The sequence below is a fragment of the Nerophis lumbriciformis genome, linkage group LG10 (assembly GCF_033978685.3).
Source record: "Nerophis lumbriciformis linkage group LG10, RoL_Nlum_v2.1, whole genome shotgun sequence".
NCBI lineage: Eukaryota > Metazoa > Chordata > Actinopteri > Syngnathiformes > Syngnathidae > Nerophis > Nerophis lumbriciformis.
Genome location: NC_084557.2, coordinates 47,824,774 through 47,844,287, shown reverse-complemented (window position 1 = coordinate 47,844,287; position 19,514 = coordinate 47,824,774). Strand labels below are relative to the sequence as shown.

The 19,514-nt window shown below is 40.5% G+C and overlaps 1 protein-coding gene across 1 annotated transcript in view; it reads left to right on the top strand.

Moving 5' to 3' along the window:
* The window catches only part of tle3a (TLE family member 3, transcriptional corepressor a), an 85,137-nt gene that overhangs the window by 17,683 nt on the left and 47,940 nt on the right, over nucleotides 1–19,514 (top strand). Inside the window, exons 6-7 of the mRNA XM_072913983.1 lie at nucleotides 10,544–10,606; nucleotides 15,354–15,428. Coding sequence (XP_072770084.1) covers nucleotides 10,544–10,606; nucleotides 15,354–15,428 — 138 coding nt within the window. The remainder of the gene's footprint in view (nucleotides 1–10,543; nucleotides 10,607–15,353; nucleotides 15,429–19,514) is intronic.

The window sequence follows — 19,514 nt, the reverse complement described above, 5'->3', positions numbered from 1 at the left end:
TCCTGCTGCTGAACAGGTCGCACCTGTGGTCCGGACTGTAGGCCTACCTCCTCTCCAAGTCGAGCCCTTTTCGGCCGTTGAAAATATTTTTCTATACTCATCTGTGTGAAGGAGTGAACATCCAACATTAGAATTTATTACTAACGAGCAGAACCGCTCTATGTACAGTGCCATCTAACCTTAAGCGGCAGTAGCTCAACACATGCAGGGTTCAACGTTAAGGTTTTTTTCTACTTGCCCGACTTCTCAAATCTACTTGCCCCAATATTTTTACTTGTCCTGCCTAGGTTTATTTCTGGCTGTGTAGTGCTCATGGCTTATATCTTACTAAAATCCTTCCCGTTGACTATTTACAACACTACACAGTATTTATTATTATTATTATCTATAATTACATTTAAATGGCATTGCATACATGTAAAATTAAATGCTATTTCACATTATTTGACCAGTAGCATTTACACACATCTGAACAGGTCAGCCACCTGTTTAAAGCCCGATCACAGTTGAAATCTTGAAATGAAGGGCCTTTAATGGCCAAAACATTAACCTGGACAACATTTTAACAGCTGGTTGGCTCAGATTGTATTCTTTTCATTGCATTCACATGCTGCAGTGGACAGTGGACAATTTAGCGTCAGTATTAAAGCAGTATCTGAAGCACCGTCTCCACGTGTGTTTATTGACAACAGGGTTATAACCTGGACAGGTTAGCTCGTCGGTATGGTAACACGTGACTGTTACTATGTGCGTCTGCCCCGGCCCCCGAGTCAAACAGCGGCGGTGTTAATGAAGCAGCGTCAGGCTGCTCACCGTCAGTGAAACGCTCGGTGAAACGCTCGGTGAAATCGCGGATTAACGTTAAATATATGACGAGCCGCGAGCGATGCAGCTATAACCTATCTCACCTGCTGTCCTTTCAAAATAAATGCATTCAAATCCCGAAAATAAAAATTAAGAAAATCTGAGTCTGTGCTGCACACTGCACAGGTTCGAACCACTTTTGAACTTGTTTGCCAAGACGTCTTACCTTCGTATTTTGATCCTGTCGGTCCGTTCTTCTTTTACTTCGTCGTCTTCTTCTTCTTCTTCTTCTGGCCCACCAGGTGAATTAAGTGCTATTGGCGGAGTTACAATGCATAGTAGGCTACCGCCACCTACTGCACCGGAGTTGTAACTACAAGCAACATTCACAGACAGAGTCTCATTGCTTTTATGAGCGGTCGAGCGAGTCAAAAGCCGAAAAATCTATTTGTGGCGGACGTAATTCTTTCACGGCGGGCCGCCACAAATAAATGAATGCGTGGGAAACAGTGGAAGGTGCGCTTGCTGTCTGTGAGAAGGAGGGACAAGAAAGAGTGAAAAAAGCCTCCAGTGCCTGCAGCTAAAAGCAACTGCGTGAGAACGTATACCGTATTTTCCGCACCATAAGGCGCCCTGGGTTAAAAGCCGCGCCTTCAATGAACGGCATATTTCAAAACTTTGTCCACCTATAAGCCGCCCGGTGTTGTAAGCCGCATCTAACTGTGCTAAAGGAATGTCAAAAAAACAGTCAGATAGGTCAGTCAAACTTTAATAATATATTAAAAACCAGCGTTCTAACAACTCTGTTCACTCCCAAAATGTACGCAAATGTGCAATCACAAACATACGTATATCAACATGGACAGAGCTGCGTGAAAAAAGCCACCCGGCCTCTTCGCGTAAACTTAAACTTACCTTAACCACTCGCTCATCTTTTCTTCATCCATCCCTTCGAGTTAGCTTTTATGATGACGCCGGCTGGAAAGGTCTCTTTTGGCAAGGTCTTCCTTTTGAATATCACCATGGGTGGAAGTTTCTGGCCATTAGCATGGCAAGCTAGAACCACAGTGAAGGATGACTTCTCATTCCCTGTGGTGCGAATATTCACCGTACGTGCTCCCGTTCCACAGTGCGGTTCACAGGAATATCAGTTGCTGTGAAATACGGTAGTAATCGGTGTGCGGATGGAGAGATTGCGTCTTTTCATGAACCGGATCCTTGTCGCATTGTAGGAGCCATTTTGTGGTCTTTACAGATGTAAACACACAAAGGAAATGAAACGTACGGTGATATCCGCGCACTTTTTCTTCTTCTAAGCGGGCGGGTGGTTGCTTACAGTAGAAGAAGAAGCGCTTCCTGTTCTATGGGGGCGGGTGCTTACCTTGGCGGTTGCTTGCGTAGAAGAAGAAGCGCTTCCTGTTCTACCGGGAAAAAAGATGGCGGCTGTTTACCGAAGTTGCGAGACCGAAACTTTATGAAAATGAATCTTAATATTTATCCATATATAAAGCGCACCGGGTTAAAAGCCGCACTGTCAGCTTTTGAGTAAATTTGTGGTTTTTAGGTGCGGCTAATAGTGCGGAAAATACGGTACTCCAATATCACCATATAGTCATTTTCTATATCGCACAGAGACAAACCCGCGATATATCGAGTATATCGATATATCGCCCAGCCCTACGTATAACCCTATTACACAGTAAACGTGCCTTACTTCATTCCTGCTAGAAGAATAGGCGGTCTAGTCATGTTGGCAATTTTGCGGCCCTCCAAATCTGACCTGTCAAGTACTGTTTTCTGACTGATCACGTGACCAACTATTTCCCTCGTTATTTAATCCTCCTCAGTGTCTCAACTCCATTTCCCCCTCTGCTGATGGCTACAGGCAAACACCTCTGCATGCTGACTGACAAGGCAGCTTGAGAGTGCTCTTAAAGTGGTGCTACACAAGTCCGAGTACCTGTAATTGTGTTGCAGCAGCAGCAGCGTAAAGATGGCCTCTCGAGGGCTGGGCTGTCATCTACTGAAGGTGACAGTAACAGCCCGTTTTTATCTGCCAGCGGGAGCAACAACTCCTCCCAGTCCTGCACTGTATTTTTTTTTGACAGCAGTGGTGAGCCCACTAAAATAAGCGTGCATGTATTTGCATGCTGTGTTGCTCGGGGCCCAGTGGATGAGCCACCTCCTGACCTCTCCCAGCCAGCTGTCATGGTGACACTAAGCTACAGAGGAATGGCCCATGCGCTCAAGGCCTTCTCGCAAATCCTGTCAAATGTTCAACTGCTATTGACATGGCTTATCTTGACAAACATGGATTACACAGGCGAGGATGCTTGTCAACCATTTCTGAAGGCTCTTCTTGAGCCTCGCACAGCACGCACTTGATTGCAATAATACTTGTGCTCATAAACCCTTTATCTATTCGTCTTTATTGATTGCTGAGAATTTTATTGCATGCCAAACAAGGTGAGAGTTCAACATCTTTTTTAATAATTCACAGTGTTCACTGCCTTAGGTCTATATGTGTATCTAGAGATGTCCGATAATGGCTTTTTTTGCCTAAATTCCGATATTGTCCAACTCTTAAAGGGGAACATTATCACCAGACCTATGTAAGCGTCAATATATACCTTGATGTTGCAGAAAAAAGACCATATATTTTTTTAACCGATTTCCGAACTCTAAATGGGTGAATTTTGGCGAATTAAACGCCTTTCGAATATTCGCTCTCGGAACGATGACGTCACATCGGGAAGCAATCCGCCATTTTCTCAAACACCGAGTCAAATCAGCTCTGTTATTTTCCGTTTTTTCGACTGTTTTCCGTACCTTGGAGACATCATGCCTCGTCGGTGTGTTGTCGGAACAACACGAACAGGGACGGATTCAAGTTGCACCAGTGGCCCAAAGATGCGAAAGTGGCAAGAAATTGGACGTTTGTTCCGCACACTTTACCGACGAAAGCTATGCTACGACAGAGATGGCAAGAATGTGTGGATATCCTGCGACACTCAAAGCAGATGCATTTCCAACGATAAAGTCAAAGAAATCTGCCGCCAGACCCCCATTGAATCTGCCGGAGTGTGTGAGCAATTCAGGGACAAAGGACCTCGGTAGCACGGCAAGCAATGGCGGCAGTTTGTTCCCGCAGACGAGCGAGCTAAACCCCCTGGATGTCTTGGCTCACACCGTCCCAAAGATGATCAAGAGAAGAATTTCGACCCTAGCTTCCCTGGCCTGCTGACATGAGGGTATGTCTACAGAATAGATTAATTGATGAAAACTGGGCTGTCTGCACTCTCAAAGTGCATGTTGTTGCCAAATGTATTTCATATGCTGTAAACCTAGTTCATAGTTGTTAGTTTCCTTTAATGCCAAACAAACACATACCAATCGTTGGTTAGAAGGCGATCGCCGAATTCGTCCTCGCTTTCTCCCGTGTCGCTGGCTGTCGTGTCGTTTTCGTCGTTTTCGCTTGCATACGGTTCAAACCGATATGGCTCAATAGCTTCAGTTTCATCTTCAATTTCGTTTTCGCTACCTGCCTCCACACTACAACCATCCGTTTCAATACATGCGTAATCTGTTGAATCGCTTAAGCCGCTGAAATCCGAGTCTGAATCCGAGCTAATGTCGCTATAGCTTGCTGTTCTTTCCGCCATGTTTGTTTGTGTTGGCTTCACTATGTGACGTCACAGGAAAATGGACGGGTGTTTATAACGATGGTTAAAATCAGGTACTTTGAAGCTTTTTTTAGGGATATTGCGTGATGGGTAAAATTTTGAAAAAAACTTTGAAAAATATAATAAGCCACTGGGAACTGATTTTTAATGGTTTTAACAATTCTGAAATTGTGATAATGTTCCCCTTTAATTACCGATTCCGATATCAAACGATACCGATATATACAGTCGTGGAATTAACACATTATTATGCCTAATTTTGTTGTGATGCCCCGCTGGATGCATTAAACAATGTAACAAGGTTTTCCAAAATAAATCAACTCCAGTTATGGAAAAAAATGCCAACATGGCACTGCCATATTTATTATTGAAGTCACAAAGTGCATTATTTTTTTTAACATGCTTAAATACAGCAGCTTGGAATTTGGGACATGCTCTCCCTGAGAGAGCATGAGGAGGTTGAGGGAGTGGGGTTGAGATGTAGCGGGGGTGTATATTGTAGCGTCCCGGAAGAGTTAGTGCTGCAAGGGGTTCTGGGTATTTGTTCTGTTGTGTTTATGTTGTGTTACTGTGCGAATGTTCTCCCGAAATGTGTTTGTCATTCTTGTTTGGTGTGGGTTCACAGTGTGGCGCATATTTGTAACAGTGTTAAAGTTGTTTATACGGCCACCCTCAGTGTGACCTGCATGGCTGTTGACCAAGTATGCATGGCATTAACTTGTGTGTGTGAAAAGCCGCAGATATTATGTGACTGGGCCGGCACGCAAAGGCAGTGCCTTTAAGGTTTATTGGGGCTCTGTACTTCTCCCTACGTCCGTGTACCACTCTGTACAGCGGTGTTTTAGTCATAAATTTTACTTTTTGAATCCGATACCGATAATTTCCGATATTACATTTTAAAGCATTTATCGGCCGATAATATCGGCAGTCTGATATTATTGTGGGCAGCCTAAGGCACACCTGCGCAATAATAATGCTGTTTAATCAGCATCTTGCCACACCTGTAAATTGGGATGGATTATCTTGGCAAAGAAGAAGTGCTCACTAACACAGATTTAGACAGATTTGTGAACAATATTTGAGAGGAATAGGTGTCTTGTGTATATAGTAAAAGTTTTAGATCTTTGAGTTCAACTCGTGAAAAATGGGAGCAAAAACAAGTGTTGCGTTTATATTATGGATGTCCCGATCCAGGTTTTTGCACTTCCGATCCGATACCGATATTGTTTTTGCACTTCCGATCCGATACCGATACTCACCGATACTGGCCTATCCGAGCATGTATTAAAGTTTAAAGTTATTTAGCCTACTTAGTTGTCGGAATCATGTTGAAAAGGGTTTTAGTACTCTTGATAACAACTAGCCAGCTGAATTAGGTGAGTTTGAATAATACACAATGGTTGGTAACAAGAAACTGACCTGTTTATTCAAGAATAAACACAAAATAGACAAAATTATACATGACAAACAGAAACGGCATCATTGAACTAGGGCTGGGCGATATGGCCTTTTTTTAATATTGCGATATTTTAAGGCCATGTCACGATACACCATATATATTTGGATATTTTGCCTTAGCCTTGAATGAACACTTGATGCATATAATCACAGCAGTATGATGATTCTATGTGTCTACATTAAAACATTCTTCTTCATACTGCATTAATATATGCTACTTTTAAACTTTCATGCAGAGAAGGAAATCACAACTAAAAAAATCACTAATTTTTTCATACGGTGTTGATCTGGAAATTTTTGTCTCGGCATTTTGATGGTGTGGACGTGTGGCACCGAATGGAGATAAGCGTCTCGACAGACGTTACAATATTTGAACAATGATGACGAAAACGGTTTTCTCTGTCGTGTCCGTGTGTCGAAAATTGTTTAGCGCTTATTTTTTTATTTGATTTTGTGCGTGGCATAGATTTGCCGTGCGCAGAGGACGCTTGAGCAGAGCGTAATTGCACACCTTAGAGAGAACGTTGGTCACACGGCTGCGCTAGCATCACAGCTAACGTTAGCCACGCTGCTACCTCTCTGCTCGGGGAGGACGTATACGTACGTGATGTATGACGTGACAGTATGTGGCGTGTGTAAGAAGGTGCACTTGCTGTCTGTGAGAGGGAGACACAGGAAAGAGTGAGAAGAGCCTGTCGTGTAATGCCAGCAGCTAAAAGCAACTGCGTGAGAATCCACAGACCTGTGGATGTGTTGAAGGTGTGCTGGAAAATGCGGAACGGAAATTAGGGAGCAGCAGAAAAGTGGAATGTATTATTTAAATTGGTGCGTTGGAAAACACGGACCGGAGTTTTTTTTAAAACTGGATCTGGATCGGCATTTTCCATCTGAAATTGTGATAATGTTCCCCTTTAATGTAACTATAGCTGAAAAAATATTGCAATAGGAAAGACTACACACACACACCGCAAAGTGAGCTAACGCTACGCTAAAAGCTAATTAGCCTTCACCTCAAGCCAGGACTGCAAGCGAGCTGAGCTGCAGTTTAAGTTTCTAGAAGGTCAACGGGCTCATAGTGATGTTACTAGTAGTTGACTGGGAGGTGTTTATTATCATTTGGGGAGAGTCCTGATGATTACCTGCTAAACGCTAAACACTGACTACATGCGCTCTGAATACGCACTGCTGATTGGCTGTTACCGCTTTGTGTGTACCAATCAGATGGTTGTGTGGGTGGGACAATGCTGGGTGCTGAGACAGAGGCAGAAGGAGCAAAGCAGCTTGTTAAGACTTTAGCTTAGAAACTCGTTCGGTACAGAACCGAAAGCCCCGTACCGAAACGGTTCAATACAAAACACGTACCGTTACACCCCTACCATTTAGTGGTCAATTGTACGGAATAAGTACCGAACTGTGCAATCTACTAATAAAAGTTTCAATCAATCAATCAATCAATGTCTTATAGCACCTCTTCCTTAAGGCTTTTCAGTGTTATAACTTCACCTTTGCCGTCAGTTTTTAAAGGAAAATGCATCCGTTCTCCCTTTTCTGTCTACACAATGTGTCTGTTTGTAAGTACTCTGTGATTGTGCGCTGTTGAACATGCTCCTCTGCTCGTAAAACCAGCAATGACACAAAGTGACGACGGCGGCGCAGGACCGGTACCTTTCAGAGGCGTTACAGTACCGAATATGATTCATTAGTATCGCGGTACTATACTAATACATACCTGCCAACTACTCCGGTTTTCCCGTAATAAGTACGGTTTTCATCAACCTATTCCGGGTTACGGTTGCAGTGATAAAAAATACGGTTTTTCATTAATTAAAAAAAATAATTTTTTTTTAAGTTTTATTCACGAAATCGCGTAACAACAATGACAATCGACACTGCTTCCCGTAACTTCCTATCGAGCCATTCCGAATGCCATGCGCGAGGCTATTTATAGCACCGCTGCCAAGCACGAGGCCATTGTTTCCAAACGAGCGAACGATCATGGAATCAGCCGGAGAAAAATCGCAAACGAGTCTTAAACCGAAAAGAAAACTGCAGTCATTCCGTGAAGAATATTCAAAAGCCTATCCGGGAATAATTATCCGTTCCAAAAAGGGTGAAAACTACGCGAATTGCACCTTGCGCAGACAAGATTTTTCGATCGGACACGGAGGAATTAGCGATGTAAAAGACCACGTTGGGACAAAAAAACACAAGTCTAATGCCGTTGCTAGCGATACAAGTGGAAAACTTTCAACGTTTTTCGTCGCCCAAACAGATTCTTTGGATGTGATAAATGCCGAAGTTTTATTTACGGAGGCAATAATTGAGCATGGACTTCAATCTGATAGAATACATTTGGATTTTAGCCACAAAAAGGTAATGACACCAATTTTATCTATTGGAATTGTTTAGTACTGTTATACTGTTAAAAGTGTTTATACTATTTATGCTTTCAAGTCCAAGTTGAAGAAATCTTGTTAAATGTTGACAGCATAACTACCAAAATACAGAAGTATGTCCTTAATATTTTTGCAGTGCTATTTCTGTTGAAAAGTTCAAATGATTACATTAGAGATGTGATGTGCCACTTTTCAAGTGTCTGATGGCTTAAATTAATTTTCATTACCGGTAATTTTTCATATTTTGAATTCTTTTGAAAGGCTTACAAAAAAACTACATTTGAATTGTAATTCCATGCTATTGACAGGACTATTAATTTTAATGAAGTTAGCTTACCATGTTTACAGTATGATAATTGTGATAGAAATGTGAATTTTAGGCACAGAATATTTTTTACAATTGAACAAGGCAGTAGATTATACAAGCTTGGACAGAAAGTTAATAATGACACCATTTGTTTACTGTAAAAAGTGTTTATACTGTTTATACTTTCAATTAACAAATTGAAGTCTTGTGAAAGGTTGACAGGATAACTGGCATTAACTGTCAAAATAATTTCAAACTATTGAAGTTAGCTTACAGAATAAACATGTCAATCAACCCATATGATTTTTGCTGTAATGTTTTTGTTTTGAAAAGTCACTGTGACTGATAGAAAAGTGATGGTTTTAGCAACATTTTAACCTGTCTGAATGCTAATAATCATTTTGCGTCGGGGGGCGAACCTGAACCCCCCACCAGGACTTTGTCCTGGACCTACTGGGGCCTGCGGCCCCTGGACCCTGGCTACTAGGTTTTTCTGATTTCAAAAGTTGGCAGGTACGCTAATACCGGTATACCGTACAACCCTAATAGGTACATTATAGAGTTCTGGCATTAATTTGACTCATCACATGCTTTCATGCTATTATATTAGATATTTTGTCCTCTTTTTCTGCTTGTTTTTTGTCCGTCTGGCTGGCCATGCTAAGTAGCTATCCATGCTGCAGCTTGGGTCAGCAGGTCTCGTTCTGTTACACATTACTCTCCAATCTCTCTGGCTCTGCTCAGAGGTAATTCGTCAGGCTGCCAAAACCGCCTGGCATTTCTGCCATGTGTAATAAATAAGCTGGCGGTCGGCAAGGTGCACTATGTGCGTATGTGTGCGCGCTGCTCCAAATGAAAAATCCCAGCAAATCCCTGTGATGTGTTTGTGTTCCGCAGTGGCCCTGGGATGAACTGCAGCTCATAAATTCCATAGATGATGTAGCTTTGGCACTGTTATTTTTCGGCTCCCAGTGCAGAGCTTGAACCTGAACACTCATCTTCCATCCTTGGAAGAAAAGAGGAGGCAGCGCAAGCCAGCTGTGCAGTGTTTTTACAAGGGGGAGGTTGATCACACCCCCTCTGCATATGTCCTCCTCCTGCTGCGCTTTTTCTTTTTTCTTTTTTTTTTCAACCATTTGCAGCATTCATGTGATCGACAGGCCGAAAATTCAATTTAATGACCTGCCTCCAAGCACGTAATATGATTTTAAAGCCTGTTACGGTCAAGGAGAGGTTCCATTTGCATAATGATCCCAGCAAGATAGGGCTGCAGCCGTTGCCATGACACTGGGTAGACATGCAGAAGAATGGAGGCAGGCCTCTGTGGATGGATTGGGGACTTGGAGGGTGGTGGCAGTTGCTTTGCAATGACGAATGGTCCAGGAAAAAGGCAGCTTTGCCTCTAATAGTATTGATAAATCTGTTGTGTGGTCCCCTTGAGGTCAGTAGGGTGTGTAATTTTTACATCGTGCATGCAAACTGCATGAAATGTCACATGTAAGTAAAGCATAAAATTTGCTTAGTGGGCTTCACTTCCTGGGGTGTGGTTGTGCGGTTTAACATGGAGGTTAAGTGCAGGACGGTGCACTCTCAGACGAGGGGAAGGAGGGCAGAGCGAGTGAGGATCCTCTCAATCCAGCAGCACTCTGCTGCCTAATATCCGTTTAGCATGGAGTGCACTCTCAGCACAGCTGTGCTCCATCCCCCTGGGCTCTCCTAATGTTTTAAATCTTTCAAATGTCAATATCACGCTGTTTAGAGGATGTTGAGTCAAGCAGTTCTGATTGCTGCAGTAATTGACTTAATCGGTGTAAACATTAAAGGCGGGGTTATGTGAAGCCCATTGTCTGTTTTTTAATATTTTTCTCTCATTTTGCTCCTCTGTTGTTTTCCAGACGGAGATTGCCAAACGGCTCAACGCTATTTTAGCACAAATTATGCCTTTCCTGTCACAAGAGGTAAGCTTGAATGCGACTCTCCATAAATGCACTACTTTGAAAGCTACTACTTTAGGATAAATATACAACAGTGAAGTCCACACAATTTGTTCAAGGATGCGCTTTGGGTTTGACCGTGATTTTTCTCATAGGAAATAATCGTTCTTTGCTGTCACACATGCTGGCTTCAGAGGCATATTTACTTGGGATTAGGGATGTCCCGATCCGATATTTGGATCGGATCGGCTGCCAATATTTGCCAAAAATTGCGTATCGGCAAGGCATGGAAAAATGCCGATCCAGATCCAGTTAAAAAAAAACTCCGGTCCGTGTTTTCCAACGCACCTATTTAAATAATACATTCCACTTTTCTGCTGCTCCGTAATTTCCGTTCCGCATTTTCCAGCACACCTTCAACACATCCACAATTCTCACGCAGTTGCTTTTAGCTGCTGGCATTACACATCTTCTCACTCTTTCCTGTGTCTCCCTCTCACAGACAGCAAGCGCACCTTCTTACACACGTCACATACCCTCACGTCATACGTCACATACTGTCACGTCATACGTCACATACGTATACGTCCTCCCCGAGCAGAGAGCGAGGTAGCAGCATGGCTAACGTTAGCTGTGATGCTAGCGCAGCCGCTAAGGTGCGCGCCTGCTCAAGCGTCCTCTGCGCACGGCAAATCTATGCCACGCACAAAATCAAATAAAAAAATAAACGCATAACAATTTTCGACACACGGACACGACAGAGACAACAGTTTTCGTCAATCATTGTTCAAATATTGTAACGTCTGTCGAGACGCTTATCTCCATTCGGTGCCACACGTCTACACCATCAAAATGGCAAACATTTCCAGATCAACACCGTATGAAAAAATGAGTGATTTTTTTAGTTGTGATTTCCTTCTCTGCATGAAAGTTTAAAAGTAGCATATATTAATGCAGTATGAAGAAGAATGTTTTAATGTAGACATGCAAGCCTTGAAAGAACATTTTGAAAATCAAGACTACATTTCCTGCAAATGAGTGCATTTCTACCCTATATTTTAACTTTAGATTTATTCTCATATCAAACTCTTTTGGCTGTCTTTTTGACACTTACATCCGGCGCCCCCCTCCACACCCCGGATTATAAATAATGTAAATAATTCAATGTGATTATCTTGTGTGATGACTGTATTATGATGATAGTATATATCTGATAGTATATATCTGTATCATGAATCAATTTAAGTGGACCCTGACTTAAACAAGTTGAAAAACTTATTGGGGTGTTACCATTTAGTGGTCAATTGTACGGAATATGTACTTCACTGTGTAACCTACTAATAAAAGTCTCAATCAATCAATCAAAACACATAGAATCATCATACTGCTGTGATTATATGCATCAAGTGTTCATTCAAGGCTAAGGCAAAATATCCACATATATATTGTGTATCGCAATATGGCCTTAAAATATCGCAATATTAAAAAAAGGCCATATCGCCCAGCCCTAGTTCAATGATGCCATTTCTGTTTGTCATGTATAATTTTGTCTATTTTGTGTTTATCCTTGAATAAACAGGTCAGTTTCTTGTTACCAACCATTGTGTATTATTCAAACTCCCCTAATTCAGCTGGCTAGTTGTTATCAAGAGTACTAAAACCCTTTTCAACATGATTCTGACAACTAAGTAGGCTAAATAACTTTAAACTTTAATACATGCTCGGATAGGCCAGTATCGGTCAGTATCGGTATCGGTCAGTATCGGTATCGGATCGGAAGTGCAAAAACCTGGATCGGGACATCCCTACTTGGGATGTCCGATATTATCGGCCGATAAATGCTTTAAAATGTAATATCGGAAATTATGGGTATCGGTTTCATAATTATCGGTTTCTAAAAGTAAAATGTATGACGTTTTAAAACGCCGCTGTGTACACGGACGTAGGGAGAGGTACAGAGTGCCAATAAACCTTAAAGGCATTTCCTTTGCGTGGGTGACGTCCGAGTCACATAATATCTACCGGCTGTTTTCATCACAAATTAATGCAAGGCATACTTGTTCAACAGCCATACAGGTCACACTGAGGGTGGCCGTATAAACAACTTTAACACTGTTACAAATATGCGCCACACTGTGAACCCACACCAAACAAGAATGACAAACACATTTCGGGAGAACATCCGCACCGTAACACAACATAAACACAACAGAACAAATACCCAGAATCCCTTGCAGTACTAACTCTACAATATAAACACCCCCGCTACTCCCTACCCCACCCACCTCAACCTCCTTATAGTCTCATGTCCCAAATTCCAAGCTGCTGTTTGGATAGATAGATAGATAGTACTTTATTGATTCCTTCAAGAGAGTTCCCTCAGGAAAATTAAAATTCCAGCAGCAGTGGACAGAATTGAGATGGAATTTAAAAAGTAAATAATGGGGGTATAAATGGAAACAGAATAGAAAAATATTACAATAAGAATAAAAATAAAAGGCAACAATGAGAATAAAAATATAACAGTAAAATAAGAATATAACAAGAGAAACTAGGCAGTAGTGACCATGTTATAAAAAAGTATTGCACTGTTATTGTTTTCAGGCATGTTAAAAAAAAATAATGCACTTTGTGACTTCAATAATAAATATGGCAGTGCCATGTTGGCATTTCTTTCCATAACTTGAGTTGATTTATTTTGGAAAACCTTGTTACATTGTTTAATGCAGGGGTGCTCACACTTTTTCTGCAGGCGAGCTACTTTTCAATTGATCAAGTCGTGGGGATCTACCTCATTCATATATATAATTTATATTTACTTATTTATGAAATATATGTTTTTGTTAACAAGTTAAAGGTGTTTAATGATAATGCAAGCATGTTTAACACATATAGTTAATATTGTTAATACATTAAAGGTGTTTAATGATAATACAAGTATGTTTAATACATATAGTTAATATTGTTAACAAGTTAAAGGTGTTTAAAGATAATGCAAGCATGTTTAACACATATAGTTAATTTTGTTAACAAGTTAAAGGTGGTTAAAAATAATACAAGCATGTTTAACACAAATAGTTACTATTGTTAACAACTTAAAGGTGGTTAAAGATAAAACAAGCATGTTTAACACATATAGTTAATATTGTTAACAACTTAAAGGTGGTTAAAGATAATACAAGCATGTTTAACACATATAGTTAATATTGTTAACAACTTAAAGGTGGTTAAAGATAATACAAGCATGTTTAACACATATAGTTAATATTGTTAACAACTTAAAGGTGGTTAAAGATAATACAAGCATGTTTAACACATATAGTTAATATTGTTAATACATTAAAGGTGTTTAATGATAATATAAGTATGTTTAATACATATAGTTAATATTGTTAACAAGTTAAAGGTGTTTAAAGATAATGCAAGCATGTTTAACACATATAGTTAATATTGTTAATACATTAAAGGTGTTTGATGATAATACAAGTATGTTTAATACATATAGTTAATATTGTTAACAAGTTAAAGGTGTTTAAAGATAATGCAAGCATGTTTAACACATATAGTTAATTTTGTTAACAAGTTAAAGGTGGTTAAAAATAATACAAGCATGTTTAACACAAATAGTTAATATTGTTAACAACTTAAAGGTGGTTAAAGATAAAACAAGCATGTTTAACACATATAGTTAATTTGTTAACAACTTAAAGGTGGTTAAAGATAATACAAGCATGTTTAACACATATAGTTAATATTGTTAACAACTTAAAGGTGGTTAAAGATAATACAAGCATGTTTAACACATATAGTTAATATTGTTAACAACTTAAAGGTGGTTGAAGATAATACAAGCATGTTTAACACATATAGATTCCTTTCTTTCATGAAGACAAGAATATAAGTTGGTGTATTACCTGATTGTGATGAGCTATTTCGAATGGAGGAGAAAAAAAGTCCTCCTTTCTGTCTAATACCACATGAAAGTGGTTGGTTTTTGGCATCTTATTTGTCCAGCTTCCGTACTCCTTTGTATACACTTTACAAGGAATACATTGTCGGCAAACTCCGTAGCTTGCTAGCTTGTGCACGCCAGCTTTCTGAGACTCTTCTTTTGGTAGCGCAGGCAGGATGAAGCAGAGCTTTTATTGTGCAACTGTGCAGTCGGTCTTTGGAGTTTTGACGACAGGTACGGCGCCAGAGTCTGTTGAAATAAAGTGTTTCTCGCCTTCCAGTCGGTCATTTTAATGAGCCGGCAGCAGCCAGCGTCACCTCAGAAGACCCTCGGGTGCCGTGAATGTCAATCAAGTGACGAAAGTGACGTCATAGTGAAGATTTATGATCGCTCATTTTTAGGACTATTTTTTTAATGCCTGGCTGGTGATCGACTGACACACCCTCCGAGATCGACCGGTAGATCGCGATCGACGTAATGAGCACCCCTGGTTTAATGCATCCAGCGGGGCATCACAACAAAATTAGGCATAATAATGTGTTCATTTCAAGACTGTATATATCGGTATCGGTTGTTATCTGTATCGGTAATTAAGAGTTGGACAATATCGGATATAGGTAAAAAAGCCATTATCGGACATCTCTAATATTTACCCCCGAATTTGGGCTGTATTCAAATTGTTGAAGGTTGGACGTTCCACTGTAATTGTATACAATATTTGTGGTTATATTATTTGCAAATGCAGCCATGGATATAAAGCATGAACTTGACATTGGGTGCTGCAAGATGTCCTAATTTTGTCTCTGTCTTCTTCCATAGCACCAACAGCAGGTTGCTCAGGCAGTGGAGCGGGCAAAGCAAGTCACTATGACTGAGCTAAATGCCATCATCGGGGTACGTGGACTTCCCAATCTGCCACTCACCGTGTGTATACTTTACCTTTTTACTATACCTTTTTATTCCTTTTTTGACCCTGGTTTGTGGCATAAAGAACTAAATAATGTGTGTATCCTGAGCTGCGATCTATACTTTCTTATTATTAGTGCCTCTTTAAACATAAAGTATGCAGTATTTCTGTTTTGTTTCAAAATAAATTCTAGTGATATATGCGACAAGTGGAGCGCCAAGCTCTTGAGTTGCTTCTGCTTTGGTCTCCGTGGCATCTTCACTGCCTTGTTGTGTGTTTATAAATGAGAGCCTGAGAGCTCTTGAGAATCCTCCTCTCAGCCTGTATTGCTTTAATTGGTTAAGGTTTTAACGAGGAGCCTCATCCCTCACTGCTGACCCGGATAGCTGTGGGGAATTAAAAGGCTGAGCGTGAGCAGAACGCATTCAGCTAAAGCTGAAGCGGTGCAGAGTGTAGTCGGCCATTACGGTTCTGCCGCACACCAGGAAAGCACTTGGTGTTCATCACCGCCTTAAAAACACCATCTGTTACTCATTGATCAGCACCCTCTCAGTGCAGCGAAGATTGGTTTCACCCTCACGCTATCAGTGATCGACTACACTTGCAGAGTCTTTAGCAGAGGCTGGCCCTGCAAGTTTATTCCATGATTGGAGCAACGTATTGGAATTCAATTGATGCCCTCTTGGGGACTTTTTGTTCCAGGATGATTCCTCCCTAGAATTTGTTCCAGGGAGTTTCTTGAGGGAATTGATTTTTTTTTTTCCTTGTTGGTGTGAACCAGATGTTCTATTCCACTTAACAAATGCAGACCAGTTTTTCTCTGTGTAGATGATACGATACAGATGCTTCATTATGAAGCGATGCCATTGAACAGTATGGGAGTCATTAGATCTATAGTTGTTTGTCCTTTGCAGGTCTGGTCCAGTGATACCATTTTCTGGACTATTTATGGTCCCTCAAATTATTGCAGACAAACGATGTTATTGTCTGCATTATTTTGAAACCAAATGAAACACTAATGCAGTGGTTCTCAAATGGAGGTACGTGTACCCCTGTGGGTACTTTAAGGTATGCCAAGGGGTACGTGAGATTTTTTTTAAATATTCTAAAAATAGCAACAATTCAAAAATCCTTTATAAATATATTTATTGAATTATACCTCAACAAAATATGAATGTAAGTTCATAAACAGAACATCAAATCGAGTAGGCTATTCCATTCATTACCATAAACCCAGAGTTTCCCCCATGCAATGATGGTTTGACCCTCACTAAAATGTCTGTCAAAAAGAACTGTGAAAAGAAATGCAACAATGCAATATTCAGTGTTGACAGATAGATTTTTTTGTGGACATGTTCCATAAATATTGATGTTAAAAATGTCTTTTTTTGTAAAGAAATGTTTAGAATTAAGTTCATGAATCCAGATGGATCTCTATTACAATCCCCAAAGAGGGCACTTTAAGTTGATGATTACTTCTATGTGTATAAATCTTTATTTATAATTGAATCACTTGTTTATTTTTCAACACGTTTTTAGTTATTTGTATATCTTTTTTTCCAAATAGTTCAAGAAAGACCACAACAAATGAGCAATATTTTGCACTGTTATACAATTTAATAAATTAGAAACTGATGACATAGTGCTGTATTTTACTTCTTTATCTCTTTTTTTCAACCAAAAATGCTTTGCTCTGATTAGGGGGTACTTGAATTAAAAAAAATGTTCACAGGGGGTACCGTATTTTTCGGAGTATAAGTCGCACCGGAGTATAAGTCGCACCTGCCGACAATACATAATAAAAAAGGAAAAAAACATATATAAGTCGCACTGGAGCCCGGCCGAACTATGAAAAAAAAACTGCGACTTGTAGTCCGAAAAATACGGTACATCACTGAAAAAAGGTTGAGAACCACTGCACTAATGTAATCATAATATACAATGATATTAATGCAACTACCGTATTTTTCTGACTATAAGTCGCATTTTTTTTCATAGTTTGGCCGGGGGTGCGACTTATACTCAGGAGCGACTTATGTGTGAAATTATTAACACATTAGCGTACAATATCAAATAATATTATTTATCTCATTCACGTAAGAGACTAGACCAGGGGTCGGCAACCCGCGGCTCCGGAGCCGCATGCGGCTCTTTGATCACTCTGATGCGGCTCAGCAGCTTACTTGCTGAACCCCCCAATTTTCCCGTGAGACTTCCGGATTTTAGTGCCTCTCGCAGAAAACTCCCGGGATTAATATTCACCGATTTTCACCCTTACAGCTATAACAAGGGCGTGCCATGATGGTACAACATTTGGCGCCCTCTACAATCTGTATTAACAGCGTACCAGCTCAACACTTGTTATACTATATGCATCTTCTGCTTGCACACGTAAGTGACAGCAATGCATACTTGGTCAACAGCCACACAGGTTACACTGACGGTGGCTATATAAAACAACTTTAACATTCTTACTAATAATGCGCCACACTTTGAACCAAAACCAAACAAGAATGACGAACACATTTCGGGAGAACATCTGCACCGTAACACAACATAAACACAACAGAACAAATACCCAGAATCCCATGCAGCACTGACTCTTCCTGGCTACATTGTACACCCCTGCTCCCACCAAACCCCGCCCCCACCCCAACCTTGCTCCCCGCCCCCCTCCGTGCGTCGGTTGAGGTGGGCGGGGTTTGGTAGCAGGGGTGTATAATGTAGCCCGGAAGGGTCAGGGCTGCATGGGATTCTGGGTATTTGTTCTGTTGTGTTTATGTTGTGTTACGGTGCAGATGTTCTCCCGAAATGTGTTTGTCTTTCTTGTTTGATGTGGGTTCACAGTGTGGCGCATTATTAGTAAGAGTGTTAAAGTTTATACCGCCACCGTTAGTGTAATCTGTGTGGTTGTTGACCAAGTATGCCTTGTTGTCATTTACGTGAGCAAGCAGAAGTCCCATACCACGTGTGGTTGGGCCGGGAAGCTGGATATAGTGGGCGCTAAATGCTGTACCATCACGGCACGTTCGAGAGAATAGTTGCCCTGAATTTCGTAGTATGCTGGAAAAATCGGGAGGTTGACAAGTATGACGCTGTCAAGCGCCATTCATACAAAACTCGAGGCCCTTGGTTTATACATAACACAAAGCAAAAAAAAAACTTTGTATGCAGTGTCATTTCATTTTAAATTTCAAAAGATTTTTGTGGCTCCCATTGATTTCTTTGATTTGTAAAACTGGTCAAAATGGCTCTTTGACTGGTAAAGGTTGCCGACCCCTGGACTAGACGTATAAGATTTCATGGGATTTAGCGATTAGGAGTGACAGATTGTTTGGTAAACGTATAACATGTTCTATATGTTATAGTTATTTGAATGACTCTTACCATAATATGTTACGTTAACATACCAGTTGGTTATTTATGCCTCATATAACGTACACTTATTCAGCCTGTTGTTCACTATTCTTTATTTATTTTAAATTGCCTTTCAAATGTCTATTCTCGGTGTTGGCTTTTATCAAATAAATTTCCCCCAAAAATGCGACTTATACTCCAGTGCGACTTATATGTTTTTTTTCCTTCTTTATTATGCATTTTCGGCCGGTGCGACTTATACTCCAGTGCGACTTATACTCCGAAAAATACGGTATTCCTTTTAAACACAAACTTTGATTTCTCATTAGTTGTTTATTACTAATTAGAAAATCAAGAGCTTTTTATTGTTCAAGATAAGTAAAACAATAAAAATAAAATGGACTCGCAATCTCTTTTCGGAAAAATTGCACTTCAATAAGTATTGAGCATCTTGAAGTGCAGTTTTGCAGTTTTGGGTCATGTGTTTTGCATTGTTGTTGTTGTTTTTGTTGCTATCACTCACATTCCAACAAATTGGGCATACTTCCTTGTTCAATAGAATCTGATATATTTCCACACCGGTCAGGTGGCTTTGCAATCATCTTATTTCCTCCTAATTTTTTAACTAGTTACCTTGCGGTGCTTCACAATAGCAAATCGCGACTCTTCGTGCGCTGTGTGTGCGTGCAAGCAAGCGGTCCTACCTCCGCCCACTG